The sequence below is a fragment of the Hyperoodon ampullatus genome (genome assembly GCF_949752795.1).
Source record: "Hyperoodon ampullatus genome assembly, chromosome: 6".
Classification (NCBI taxonomy): domain Eukaryota; kingdom Metazoa; phylum Chordata; class Mammalia; order Artiodactyla; family Ziphiidae; genus Hyperoodon; species Hyperoodon ampullatus.
In genome coordinates this window covers 32,877,108-32,890,162 of record NC_136919.1, presented here as the reverse complement: position 1 = coordinate 32,890,162, position 13,055 = coordinate 32,877,108, and the positions used below count along the sequence as shown (strand labels likewise).

Sequence of the window (13,055 nt, the reverse complement as noted above, 5' to 3'; positions counted from 1 at the left end):
ATCCCATTTATAGTCCTCATTATTTTAAGCAGTAGATACTATTAATATCCCCATTTTGTAGAAGAAAAAACAGGGAAAGTGAGGTCAAGGAACTTGCCTAGCTAGAAAGCAGCAGCGCCAGAACATGAACCCAGGAAATCTAGTGTTACAGCCCACTTTCTTAACCTCTGCACAAGACTGAGGTGGAAAAGAGGCTGAGAGTTCACCAAGATGTGGGAGTCACTCAGAGGCTGAGAAAAGCTTTGCCACCTTGAGAAAGTTGCAAGACCCTCTCCCAGTTATTTATCCGCAGGGATTTCATTTCAGAGCGATGGTTTCTTAAAAGCATCTCTTGCTTTCACCTTCTGAAAAAGCAGCTTTTCCTGAGTTCTGTGGCATTTATGCACAGACACCAGGCCAGGGTGCTGCCAGGTACCCAGATCCAGTGTCCAATTCTGGCTGCAGAGTCCTTCCCTTGAAACACTATGTAGCCTCTTCAATCTATCACACCCCTCCATGGCTCCACATTAACCCCTTGGCACTAATGGTTTCCATCACATCTTCTGCCAACTAATGCAGTTTGTGCTGGGGAAAAAAAAAACTATCTTATAACTCCAAGGACATTAATAATTAACTTCCATACCACAAAACTTGTAGTATCAGTTTGCTGAAATGAAGTCACCAATAAGTATTTAATTCTCCTTTAAAGGGTGTCTTCCATTATTATTTCAGAGTGCAATTTAGTCATCAAACATCTACTCAGCCTTATGTTTATAAATTATATAGGGCAGGGATTTAACTCTTCTGGACCTACCTGTTCTGAAGAGGAGAGGGAGGGTCATAACCCTGATGTCACACCGGGCACCTGCCTTGAAAGAAGATGATTTGTGAACTTGAAGTTCCTCACCTCTTTTAGAAATCTGTAGCAAATCTAGAGATTTCCCTTTATGATGCAATCAGAGGAATAACCAGAAAGTTGCCTGCCACAAAGAGGCACTGGCTTCCCTCCTCCAGAAAGCTGTTTGGAAACTACAAGTTGCTTTTTTTTTTTTTTTAAAGGGCTTCAAATGTATGGCTTTTTATTTATTTGTTTGTTTGTTTATTTTTGGCTGTGTTGGGTCTTCATTTCGGTGCGAGGGCTTTCTCTAGTTGTGGCAAGAGGGGGCCACTCTTCATCGCGATGCGCAGGCCTCGCACTATCGCGGCCTCTCTTGTTGCAGAGCACAGGCTCCAGAGGCGCAGGCTCAGTAGTCGTGGCTCACGGGCCCAGTTGCGCTGCAGCATGTGGGATCTTCCCAGACCAGGGCTCGAACCCGTGTCCCCTGCATTAGCAGGCAGATTCTCAACCACTGTGCCACCAGGGAAGCCCAAGTTGGTATTTTTAATTGAGTTTCAGAATCTTCTCTTGATTATATGATACAATAATAGTGGTTTTCCAATTCATCTGTGTAATATTGTTTTTTCATTGTGGTGGTTACTTTTCTCGAAGGGGAAGGGCTACTGCCTTAGATAAATGGGAGAAAAGCAGAAAACTCCTCATGCACTGGCTACCTAAATAGGAAATTCCAAGTCCTGACAAACATTTACATCATGAAGGTGATGGTTGCCAATCAAGGCTTATCCAAGTTCAGTGCAGTTTAGGAACCTTGGCCTTGATGGTAAAGTGGATAACTTCTCCATGCAATCCTCAAGTCCTAGTATCCCAAGAAATGTCTGCCATCATAATGAAAGGAACAGCGGGAGGAGGTAGCAGGTATCTTTCTTTCTTGGTTCCTCCTTTTGAAAAGGGCAGTATTTTCAGAGTTAAAGTAACTGGCTGGCTCCTATGGGGTGGGGTTGAAACCCTCCAGGCCGCGGGAGGAGGTTCGGGGTGGGGGGGGTCCTGCCAAAGCATGCCCTTCCCCCAGCGGCAGGATCTCGCAGCCATTGGCCAAAGCCGGGCTGGAGGATGGAAGTCATCCTCAAGGGCTTCCAACTCTCCGGACAGAGCAGGATTCCTGGCCTTGGCATAAAGGGTCGAGTGGATTCATTCGGGGAGCGATGCATTCCAAGAATGCTTCTGTGGTTGGCAAGGAGTGGAAAAGTCAAGGATAACAAATATTCTGAGGAAACCTAATAGGTACCAGGATCGCAGGACTCAAATAAACAAGGTGACAACGACTTAAAGTACGAGGTAACTGGATCTCGATGAGGGTGAGAGCACACTGCCCAGGGCAGGGGCTTCGATCCTTTTCCCGGCCCGCCTCCTACCTTTTCTCTCTTGGGCTGAAACCCGGACGGGACTGGCCGCGTTTATTGACAAGGGGGCTCGGTGGAGAGGGCGGGCGGAGCCCTGTGCTCGCCTGAATCCAAACAAAACACCTCACAAGCCTACGTTTAGAAAGCGATACCGAACACCACACTCACGTTTAAAAAAAAAAAACAAAAAAAAAAACAGCGCTGTTCGCAGAGAAGATGAGAACGAAAACATTTCCCGGCTGGAAAATTACTGATCACAAACTAAGGGGGAGTGGGGGAGGGGAGGCAGTTACAAGACTGGAGTAAAGACCGCCGTTTCCTCTTCTCTGCCCTGTGGGCAGGCACGGCTGCCGCGAGCTCCGTGTGCCCTTTTCGGGAATCGGGGTCCCAGTGCACCGTTCCACTTTCTGGCACGGGGACACTTTCCAGCTAAGTTTCTTTCGGTGGGTTTGACCGCTCAGAGCCTAAGCCAAGGGAGAGCTGCCGTTTGACCTTTACCTCGCCATTTCACCTCTCTCTGACTCAGTTTTCTCATCCATAAAGTGGAAAGGAGAGTTGCGTGCCTTGCAAAGTGCTTTGAGATTCCAGCTTGAAAGGTGTCCCCACGCCTCACGCCCTTCTCCTCTCCCCCACCTCACAAAGTGACTCTTGAGCCCTTTCACTCCCTTGCTCGCTCCTTCAAATATCAAAACTGTAGCTCCATTTCTAATTCCGGCCTCTTTCCGCCCTTTCCAGGCGGGGAACACCCCTCCTCCGGCCTTCTCAGGCTCCCGGTCCCAGCCACGCAGCGCTGGGCACCCGCCTCCTCTCTGTTCCCCCACCCCCATCCGGCAGAAGAGCCCGCGAAGAACCGTGCGAGGCAAGGCCAAGCGCCCGCACTGGAGCTCGGGCCCTAGAGCCGCGGTCCTGAGTGCGTATAAGAGGGACCCGGGCTGGAGGAGTCACGCGGATAAACCCGCTCTTCTCTAGAGCGCAGACAGCTCGACGAGCGCGTCCCGGGACCGGGGTGGGGGCGCGTTACCATCCCCCTTTGCCCCTACTGGCCTTCTCGACCGTGGGCTTCGAACCCAAGGAGCCGCCCGTGGCGACACCGACCGTCCTGGTCTCGCGGCGACCGGACCCGCGCCCCGTACCCAGAGCCCCACGCCGGGCCCGCTGCCGCCACCGCCGCCGGCGTCAGCGCGGCTCCTGCCCGCCAGCTGCCGGGCTGGCGTCACAGCCCGCCGGGCCCCGCCCGCGCCCCTCCCTCCTCCCCGCCCCCACGTGCGCCGAGTTTGTTTATTTAGCTGCCACGGCAACGCACGGGGGGGCTGCGGGAGGGAGGAGAGAAGACAGGGAGGGGGCGGGGCCTGGCGGCGGGCCCCAGCACACAGCGGGTAGGAGGCGCGGGGGAGGGCGGGAGCCAAGAAGTTATAAGTAAGGAGCGCGCCGGCGGGCGCCGGCAGTTCCCCGGCCCGAGAGAACGAGCGCGGCTGCGGGCGCGCGGGGAGCAGAGGCGGTGGCGGGCGGCGGTGGCACCGGGAGCCGCCAAGTGCCCCTCCCCGCCCCTCCGGCCCCCCACCCAGCCACCCGCCCGCGGCCAGCGCCCATGGCCGCGAGCGCCCCGCGCAGCCCCCCGGACTCCGCGCCCCGCGCCGCCGCCCAGTCCGCAGATACGCGCCACCGCGGCCAGTCTCACCTGGCGGCGCCGCCCGCCAGCCACCCCGGCCACAGCCCCAGCGCCCACGGCGATAGCCGCGGCGACCGCGACAGCGGTGGCGGACGCTGCTGAGTCGAAGAGAGCGCAACCCGGCCACCGGACCTACTTTTATTCGCCTTGCTGATTGTCTATTTTTATGAGTTTACAACTTTTCTAAGAACTTTTGTATACAAAGGAACTTTTTTTTTAAGACATCTCCCTTTTATATTTAATCCAAAGAAGAAGGATCTCGGGCAATTTGGGGTTTTTGGTTTTGGCTTCGTTTCTAAGTTCCTTTTTTTCCCTCTTCGTTGACTTTGGGGTTCGGGTACCCCACTGCTTCGGACTCCCAAGGATCTTCTGGGGCCCCACATTAATGAGGTAGGTGCGGCGCGGGGCGCAGGGAGGGGTGAGGGCCGGTGGGACGCACCAGAGTGGCAGTCGAGAGTGTCCCCTGACTCCTGCCTCTGTGTACTCCCCACCCGGCCCACAGGCAGCCACCTGGCGAGTCTGACATGGCTGTCAGCGACGCACTGCTCCCGTCCTTCTCCACGTTCGCGTCCGGCCCGGCGGGAAGGGAGAAGACACTGCGTCCAGCAGGTGCCCCGAATAACGTGAGTGTTGCTCCGGGCCTTTGGGATCCTCCGGTGGGCTTCTGTGGGTGGGGTGGGGACGGGCGGAGCCCTGGGGTCACCGACAACCACCGGTCGACGGGGAGGAGTGGCCACCGCACGGGCTCCGCAGCCTTCCCGGGATGGCTTCCGCGCCCTTGTCTCAGCTATACATGCGTGTGGTCCCGACGCTGTGGAGCCTCCGGGGGTGCACACCGGGTCCGCACATATCCTGGAGCGTGCAAGCGGCAGGGCGGGAGGTGTCTGTGTACCCAGACGCTGGCTGGGCCAGAGTGAGCTTGGCGCGTAGGCGTCCCCTTGGCGAGGGCGCACCGAGAGAGCCTCGGTGTCCCAATTCCGGGGCGGCGGGAGCGTCCCCAGGATCTGGCGGGGGAGGGACCCAGGCTGGCGAGCCGCGGCGCTGGCTAACACGCAATCGGGCAGACACAACATAACATCCTCCATATCGACGCACTGCCTCTCCTCGGACCCGGGTGTGGGCCATGACTGCAGCGCTGGCACCCGGAGTCCCCGGGCGCTTCCTGCCTGCCCGGTCCCCGTGTCTAGGCGGTGTAGGCGCGGCGGGCCCACCACTACATTGGGTGGCAGTTAGGGACAGCACTGACGGTCTCTCTCGCGTCCTGTCCCCGCAGCGCTGGCGGGAGGAGCTCTCCCACATGAAGCGACTTCCCCCGGTGCTTCCCGGCCGCCCCTACGACCTGGCGGCGGCGACCGTGGCCACCGATCTGGAGAGTGGCGGAGTCGGCGCGGCTTGCGGCAGCAGCAACCCGGCTCTCTTACCCCGAAGGGAGACGGAGGAGTTCAATGATCTCCTGGACCTGGACTTTATCCTCTCCAACTCGCTGTCCCATCAGGAGTCAGTGGCCGCCACCGTGTCCTCGTCGGCATCAGCCTCATCCTCGTCCTCCCCGTCGAGCAGCGGTCCTGCCAGTGCGCCCTCCACCTGCAGTTTCAGCTATCCAATCCGGGCCGGGGGCGACCCGGGCGTGGCGCCGGGCAGCACGGGCGGCGGCCTCCTCTACGGCCGGGAGTCTGCACCCCCTCCGACAGCTCCCTTCAACCTGGCGGACATCAACGACGTGAGCCCCTCCGGCGGCTTCGTGGCCGAGCTCCTGCGGCCCGAATTGGACCCAGTGTACATTCCACCGCAGCAGCCGCAGCCGCCAGGTGGCGGGCTGATGGGCAAGTTTGTGTTGAAGGCTTCGCTGAGTGCCCCTGGCAGCGAGTACGGCAGCCCGTCGGTCATCAGTGTTAGCAAAGGCAGCCCGGACGGCAGCCACCCGGTGGTGGTGGCGCCCTACAGCGGCGGGCCGCCGCGCATGTGCCCCAAGATCAAGCAAGAGGCTGTCTCTTCGTGTACCGTCGGTCGGTCCCTAGATGCCCACTTAGGCACTGGACCCCCTCTCAGCAATGGCCACCGGCCTCCTGCCCACGACTTTCCCTTGGGGCGGCAGCTCCCCAGCAGGACTACCCCGACCCTGGGTGCCGAGGAACTGCTGAGCAGCAGGGACTGTCATCCTGCCCTGCCGCTACCCCCGGGCTTCCATCCCCACCCGGGGCCCAACTACCCTCCCTTCCTGCCCGACCAGTTGCAGCCGCAGGTCCCACCGCTCCATTACCAAGGTCAGTCCCAGGGATTCATAGTTGGGGCTGGGGAGCCCCGCCCCGGCGGGGCACACGGGATGACGCTGACCCCACCTTCTTCACCCCTAGAGCTCATGCCACCCGGTTCCTGCATGCCGGAGGAGCCCAAGCCAAAGAGGGGGAGAAGGTCGTGGCCCCGGAAAAGGACGGCCACTCACACTTGTGATTACGCAGGCTGCGGCAAAACTTACACGAAGAGTTCTCATCTCAAGGCACACCTGCGAACCCACACAGGTAGGAGGCCAGAAGCCGCGAAAAGGAGGGGGGCTGGTGTCCAGCCTCATCGGCTGACTACGGACACTCCTCAGGGCCTCCCTTGGGATGTGGGGCGCAGTCTATCTCCTCCATCTCCTGGATCACAGGAGAGAAAGCAAACCGGCGCCTACTATTTTGCTCAGGAGCCTTTTGCTGGGCGGATGGTATCAGTGCTTGAAAATGCAGTTTTGTTAGGCCTTTGAAAGGCAGGGAGATTCCAGGCTGCCTGTGGGCCTCTTCTAGCTTGAGCAAACCATTGCCCTTGTAATCAAGAAATTATACTTTGCAAAAAAAAAAAAAAGAAAAGAAAAAGAAAAGAAATTATACTTTGCAGTGCAAAAGCATGGTATTTTTTTAAATCAGTTTTTTGTTTTCTAGGCTATTTTTATTGATTTTTCCTTACCCAGTTTCACCCCTCCCCCTTTCTAGTCTTAACAATTAGGTTTTATTTAAATCCCAAGGACTTAATGGTTAGGCTTGCTGAGATTCTGGTTTGAGATTGTCACCGCAGAGAATTTGTTTGTGGATGTAAGTAGGTATATAAGGTCATTAAGGCATAGCAGTCATGAATAATGTTGGTACAGGAAAAGTAGCCTCCTGTCACTTTTTAGAGCCAATTATAGTGGGATAGGATATTACTGATTTGGACTAGGAGAGGCACTAGCAGCCATAATTTCTAAATTCATTTCCTCCACAGCGATATCTTAGCTCAAAAGAATGAAAACGTTAGTCCAACAGAAGTATAGGTTTAAGTGGTCTTTGTTTTCTGTGATAAGCTATCCAACTTCCCCTAAAAAAAAAAAAACAAGAGCAAAAAATTCTTATATTCCTGCTTTATGATCTAAAATTTAATCTGGCCTTAAGAGGTATAAAGACTTCCTGGATCCTTTCGGAATGGGGTGCTTGGGGAGTTGGTTGAATGTTCAGCCTCTATGGCCAGTTCTTAATTCTTTCACAATCGCTTCCAGTGGCTTTATTTTCCTTTTCCAGGTGAGAAACCTTACCACTGTGACTGGGACGGCTGTGGGTGGAAGTTCGCCCGCTCAGATGAACTCACCAGGCACTACCGCAAACACACCGGGCACCGCCCCTTCCAGTGTCAGAAGTGCGACCGGGCATTTTCGAGGTCGGACCACCTCGCCTTACACATGAAGAGGCACTTTTAAATCCCCAAACAGTGGATATGACCCCCACTGCCAGACGAGCATTCAGTATTTTTTATCTTTCACACTGTCTTCCCGGTGAGGGGAAGCATCCAGCTGGAAAGCACTACAATCATGGTCAAGTTCCCAACAAGTCAACGTGTGAATGGATCATCAGGAGACATGAGGAAACCAAATGACAAAGAACAGATGGGGTCTGTGACTGGATCTTCTATCATTCCAATTCTAAATCCAACTTGAATATATATTCCTGGACTTACAAAACGCCAAGGGGGTGACTGGAAGTTGTGGATATCAGGGTATACATTAGATCCGTGAGTTGGGGGGAGGGGAAGACCAGAATCCCTTGAATTGTTTCGATGCAATATAAGCATAAAGATCACCTTGTATTCTCTTTGCCTTCTAAAAGCCATTATTACGATCTTAGAAGAAGAGGAAGAAATTCAGGTACAGAAAATGTGTTTTAATAGCCTAAACGATGGTGCTTGGTGAGTCTTGGTTCTAAAGGTACCAAATGAGGCCAAAGTTCTCAAACTGCTGCATACTTTGACAAGGAAAATCTATTTTTGTCTTCCGATCTACATTTATGACCTAAGTCAGGTAAATACACCTGGTTTACTTTAACCTTTTTATGCAGACAGTCTGTTATGCACTGTGGTTTCAGATGTGCAATAATTTGTACAATGGTTTATTCCCAAGTATGCCTTAAGCAGAACAAATGTTTTTTTCTATATAGTTCCTTGCCTTAATAAATATGTAATATAAATTTAAGCAAACTTCTATTTTGTATATTTGTAAACTACGAAGTAAAAAAATGAACATTTTGTGGAGTTTGTATTTTGCATACTCAAGGTGAGAATTAAGTTTTAAATAAACCTATAATATTTTATCTGAACACTGTTTTTGGTTTTTGTTTTTCCCCTTGAAAAGCACATAACAGAAATTGCAGTTTAAACCCAGTGGGTAGGCATGTGAAAAGCACACCAAAAAGCCAACTTTATCTTGACAGATTAAAAGAAGACTTTTTAAAGACTAAAACTTACCTGGTTCAGGTTCCTCTTTCAAATGTACTTTAAAAAGTGCATGAAAGCAGTTTCCCTACCTATGAACTTCCAGGTAGAAACGGCTCAATAATTCTTCAGTTTGCTCAGTTTAATACAAGAGTAGTTATACACGTTCACATTTTGAAAGATCTTTATGGTTTGTCTTTAAAATTAAATGAAAATATAAAAGTCTCTCTTTTGAGGCCTGCCCTTGCACTCAGAACAATTTATGTAACAAAAGAACCTCCCCACAGCAGAAAACCCCAAGGAACATGGTTCCACAGTGCCCTCCTGAGGATTAAAGGATTCACTTATGCTTTGTGTAACAGATACATTACTTTTAGTTATAGCCCCCAAAGAGGGCAGAACCAAAGTTTCTAGCAGATTTTTAAAACTTCATCAGTCCTCTGAAGGTGAGCCAGCCCCATTGTTTCAGCTGACTGAAACTAAAGAGGCAAAAATGACTCAGTCACAAAACCAAGTGTAAAGTAAATTCAAGTAGATTTTAAATGGTGTTTTTGTAAGTTGGTAGCATATTTCTCAAATTATTAAAGCTTAAAACTTTGCGGTGGATACCCAAGAATCTGAAGTTCATTTGTGGCTGTCACAAAATGGAAAAAGCATTTGTGACACTTGTTGACACTATATTTGTAATGGTAATGTGGGTGACTAATTAACATTGTCAAGCAGACAGAAGCTGACTGACATTTTCTTTAGACTGCTTATTACCTATCCATTATAGCTAGTGTTCAGAGGTGTGTTTGCACTGTGGGTACATTTTATAAATGGAATGAAAAACAGAAATTCATAAGAGGCTCATGGTGGATCAACAAAGTATTTTCCTTGGCTTTTAAGAGTCCAGCATGACTGGAAAACATGGCATGTGTCTTAGCTTAAAAGAAAACAGGTGCATCAATAGGATGGAATTTTATGTGGCCAAGAGCATATTCAAAGCATATTTAATGACATGAAAAATGCTCATGGTATGTTAAGTGGAAAAAGCAGGATATAAGACTATAAACAGTATGATTCCAATTGTATAAGTTCAAATGTGTGTGTGCATTGAAGGAGAGAGAGAAGCAATCGAAAATTAAGAGAAAAGACTGGAAGGAAACACCAAAATATTAATACTGGTTTCCTCAGATTAAATTTTCTAGGTTCCAAATATTGTCAAGTAAGTGTCTATTTTAAATGGAGAAACGTTTTAAAAAGAGTACTGGTGCAATTAAAAGCTATTTATTTTTAAAAGTGCAATTAAAGCTATTTAAACAAAAAGCCTACATTCTAATACATTATTTTTGTATTAAATTGTGGTTCCTGCTCTTGGAATCCACCTTTCTCTTATACAGAGGTTTCTAGCACATAGTTTGTGTATGGAAAGTGTTTATCAAAAAGTTCTACCGTTCTCATATTCACTAAGTGCCTATCATCTCAGGTAGAAGAAACATCATTCACAAAATATCAAGACATTTTAAATGTATTCAAATTTTTCTGATGTCATAGGGAAACATCACTTGCATTAACTTTTTCTAACCTGAATAAGAAAGCTTCGGTATCTAAAATGAGGAAGATTTTCCAAAAATGTAACAGGACAAAACTATTCAAGATGCACAAATAGCTAAACTATTTACTTTAGTACCTATCAGCTCTGAGCTCCTAGGTGTACTGTCATTACTGCATTACAGAGCCGTTTATACTGTATAATAAAGAGTACCTAATAATTGAGATGCCTGCTTATTACATTTTTCTCATGACATTTAATTTTATATGTCCTAGATTTTAACTTGTGCGCACACACACACAGGATTAACAACAGTGTTTCCTACACATCAACAGACTTTCGGTCTCTCTCTTTTCCAACAAAATGCCTTTTCCAGCAAAATATTCTTTCAACCTGAGAACCTGTTTGACTCCTACTGTCTTGTTTGGGTTTGTTAAAACAAAACAGGAACCTTCACCATCTCAAGTAGGATAGTTGGGGATTAATCCTCTTCCTTTCAAAAACTGTTCCAGTTTTTAGAAATAAGCAATGTTATTTCATATTTGGAGATTCACGATTTTTACATATAATTTCTTTACATATAAGAAAGTCCAGGTAAGTCAGTCCTTATGCTATGGAAGCAAGTCTGCAGGGAAAATACTAAAACAAGCCGTGGTGGTACCCTCTGTACTTTGATCTATGGGGATATCTAAATTTAGCAGCCTATGTAGCCACCTGTTCTGGCTTCTGAAGCTCCATTCAGCACAATAAGAATTTGTAGTCCTTATTCGCTCTCTTTCTCCCCACCTTCACCCTTCACCCTTCTCCCTCTCTTATAAAACGCATAGACAGCATCCAGACCTACACAAACTTTTTTTGTGTATTTATTATTTTGTCATTTTATTTATTATTATATATTAACCTGTTATGTATTTTATTTCCTCGTCTTAGCACCTTTTACACGCTATTGTATAGTGACATGTTTTTATAGCGATAAGCTGAAGCTATGTACTTCCTAAAGGTCGTTTATGAAACTATCATTCACTGTTCACATGCAGAGTACTCAGTCAATAATATTTCATACAAAACCACCAAGAACTCTCTACATAATGAATGCTGTGGAATATATCACGGAATGTTCTACCTGTGAAAATGCAGGGAATACAGTTGCAATCAGAACGCTGTATAAAGTTTTTTTTTCACATTAAGTGAAACTAAAATGAAAGTTGAGAACAGACGCCCTTTGGAAGGCTTTACCTTAAACAAAAAAGTAAATTTTGAGTAAATTTCTCACCATCTAAAAAACTAACAAATTCTTAAATCCTTCTGAAGTACCTAGGGGTTCAGTGCCCTGGTCACAGTCAAAACACAAAGGAAACCAACTGCTAAAATGTTAGCATAAACACAGAAAATCTTTCAGGCTGGCGTCTAGGCTACCATAGCCAGCTGATTCAGTTGAGGGGGAGGAAGTGCATGGGGTAGGAATATCAGTCAAATTGCTTCTCTGGAAATATGAACATAGGGAGCCTATCTTTTTAATTGTTTTCCACGATGCCAGTGCTATAATATCACTTTTTCGAATTGCTTCAGTCTTCTCAACACCCTAAATGAGTCAGCATGTTGCAACCCGTCTTCCCAAATGTCCTGTGCCACTTGTTCTTAAAGGAAAAGGAGGAAATAAATATAAATCTAATTTAATAGCAACGACAGGAAATAATTCACACTTCCAGAATCCCTTTGACATCTGAATATACCTCCTAGAACATTTTTCATTGATACAACACAATAATTATAATGATATCCCAGAGTATGGGGGCCATTTGCTATCCTTTTGTGTTTCTTTTCATGTCTATGTTACATGTTATCATCTAAACAGAATAAGAAACGAGAAGTAGCTCTTTATGGAGAGATAGATAAATAGACGTATAGATGAAGCTGCAGGTGGAGATTTGACAATTATCTAAAATCAATTAGGGCAAACAGTCAACCATGTCCAGTCCAAGGTATCTGAGGCCAGGAGGTTGAGTGGGGTTACAACACCTATCTCACCTATAATATTTTAATCTGTTAACTGGCACTAAATAACATATTACTGAATGGTGGTCAGATCATCATGAAACAAAGCCAGTGCACTCAGGCACTTTACCCTGCATACCCTCTTAAAAGCTAAAATGGATAAATAACTTTACAGGGAAATTGAAGGAACTCTTAGATACACTTGCTGAAAGCCAAGGAGATATGTGAATTGGTGCAAACCAAAAGAAGAGTCTCTTAGACATGACACATGGAAGGGATTTTTTCAATAAAGACAAGCATACCTCTTTGCTGATCGGGTCACTTTTTGCTAGTGTATAGTCACCCCTTACTTCTGCACAACTCTGTGAGGTCTATGAAGCATTTACACACTCCATTACCTCAATTAAGCCTCACAACAAAAGGTAGGGGTGGGATTTCCCTCTCTCATCCCCATTTTATGGACGAGGAAACCGAGGTTCCCTTCACAGATTAGTGTTTTGTTTTTGTTTCTCATTCTTGCTGACATACTCAAAGCATTTCTCTTCTAATGCTTTTATCCTCAGTCTGCTGGGCAAGTAGGGCTACAGGCAAATGGATACACCCCAATTCAGAAGGATTTACTAACATCCAGGTTCTTCCAGTGAACCTGTTTAGGAGTTAAAAGCCCCAGACTTTCTGTCTCCCAATTAATGTGCTATTTCCTTTGTCAAGGTAGACAAGATGGGGACGTTTCCTGCAGAAGTTTTCTGAGTTGGTCACTATGCCATGAATATGATCTATACTTTTAGTTTGAGGTGGAAGAAAAGCACCTGTTTCTGTCCCAGCACACAGCTCTCCTGGTCAAACAGATCTGGTCAAGCCCCTCCCCTACTCATTACCTTCCCAAGGTCCCTAGGGTGTAGTGGATAAAGAGTTAAATTGTGGCCC

The 13,055-nt window shown here is 48.1% G+C and overlaps 1 protein-coding gene across 3 annotated transcripts; it reads left to right on the top strand.

Moving 5' to 3' along the window:
• The first annotated feature begins 4,150 nt into the window (after nucleotides 1-4,150).
• On the top strand, nucleotides 4,151-8,413 carry KLF4 (KLF transcription factor 4). Of its 3 annotated transcripts, none has more exons than XM_079707270.1 (4): nucleotides 4,151-4,276; nucleotides 4,389-4,509; nucleotides 5,160-6,405; nucleotides 7,417-8,413. In XM_079707270.1, the coding sequence occupies exons 1-4, from the start codon at nucleotides 4,272-4,274 to the stop codon at nucleotides 7,590-7,592; spliced, it is 1,548 nt and encodes a 515-aa protein (XP_079563396.1). In that variant the 5' UTR covers nucleotides 4,151-4,271; the 3' UTR covers nucleotides 7,593-8,413. The 3 variants fall into 3 exon arrangements, with proteins under 3 accessions (XP_079563396.1, XP_079563397.1, XP_079563395.1); XM_079707271.1 differs by lacking the exon at nucleotides 7,417-8,413 and having other exon boundaries at nucleotides 5,160-6,150; nucleotides 6,241-6,743; XM_079707269.1 differs by lacking the exon at nucleotides 7,417-8,413 and having other exon boundaries at nucleotides 5,160-6,743.
• The last annotated feature ends 4,642 nt before the right edge of the window (nucleotides 8,414-13,055 follow it).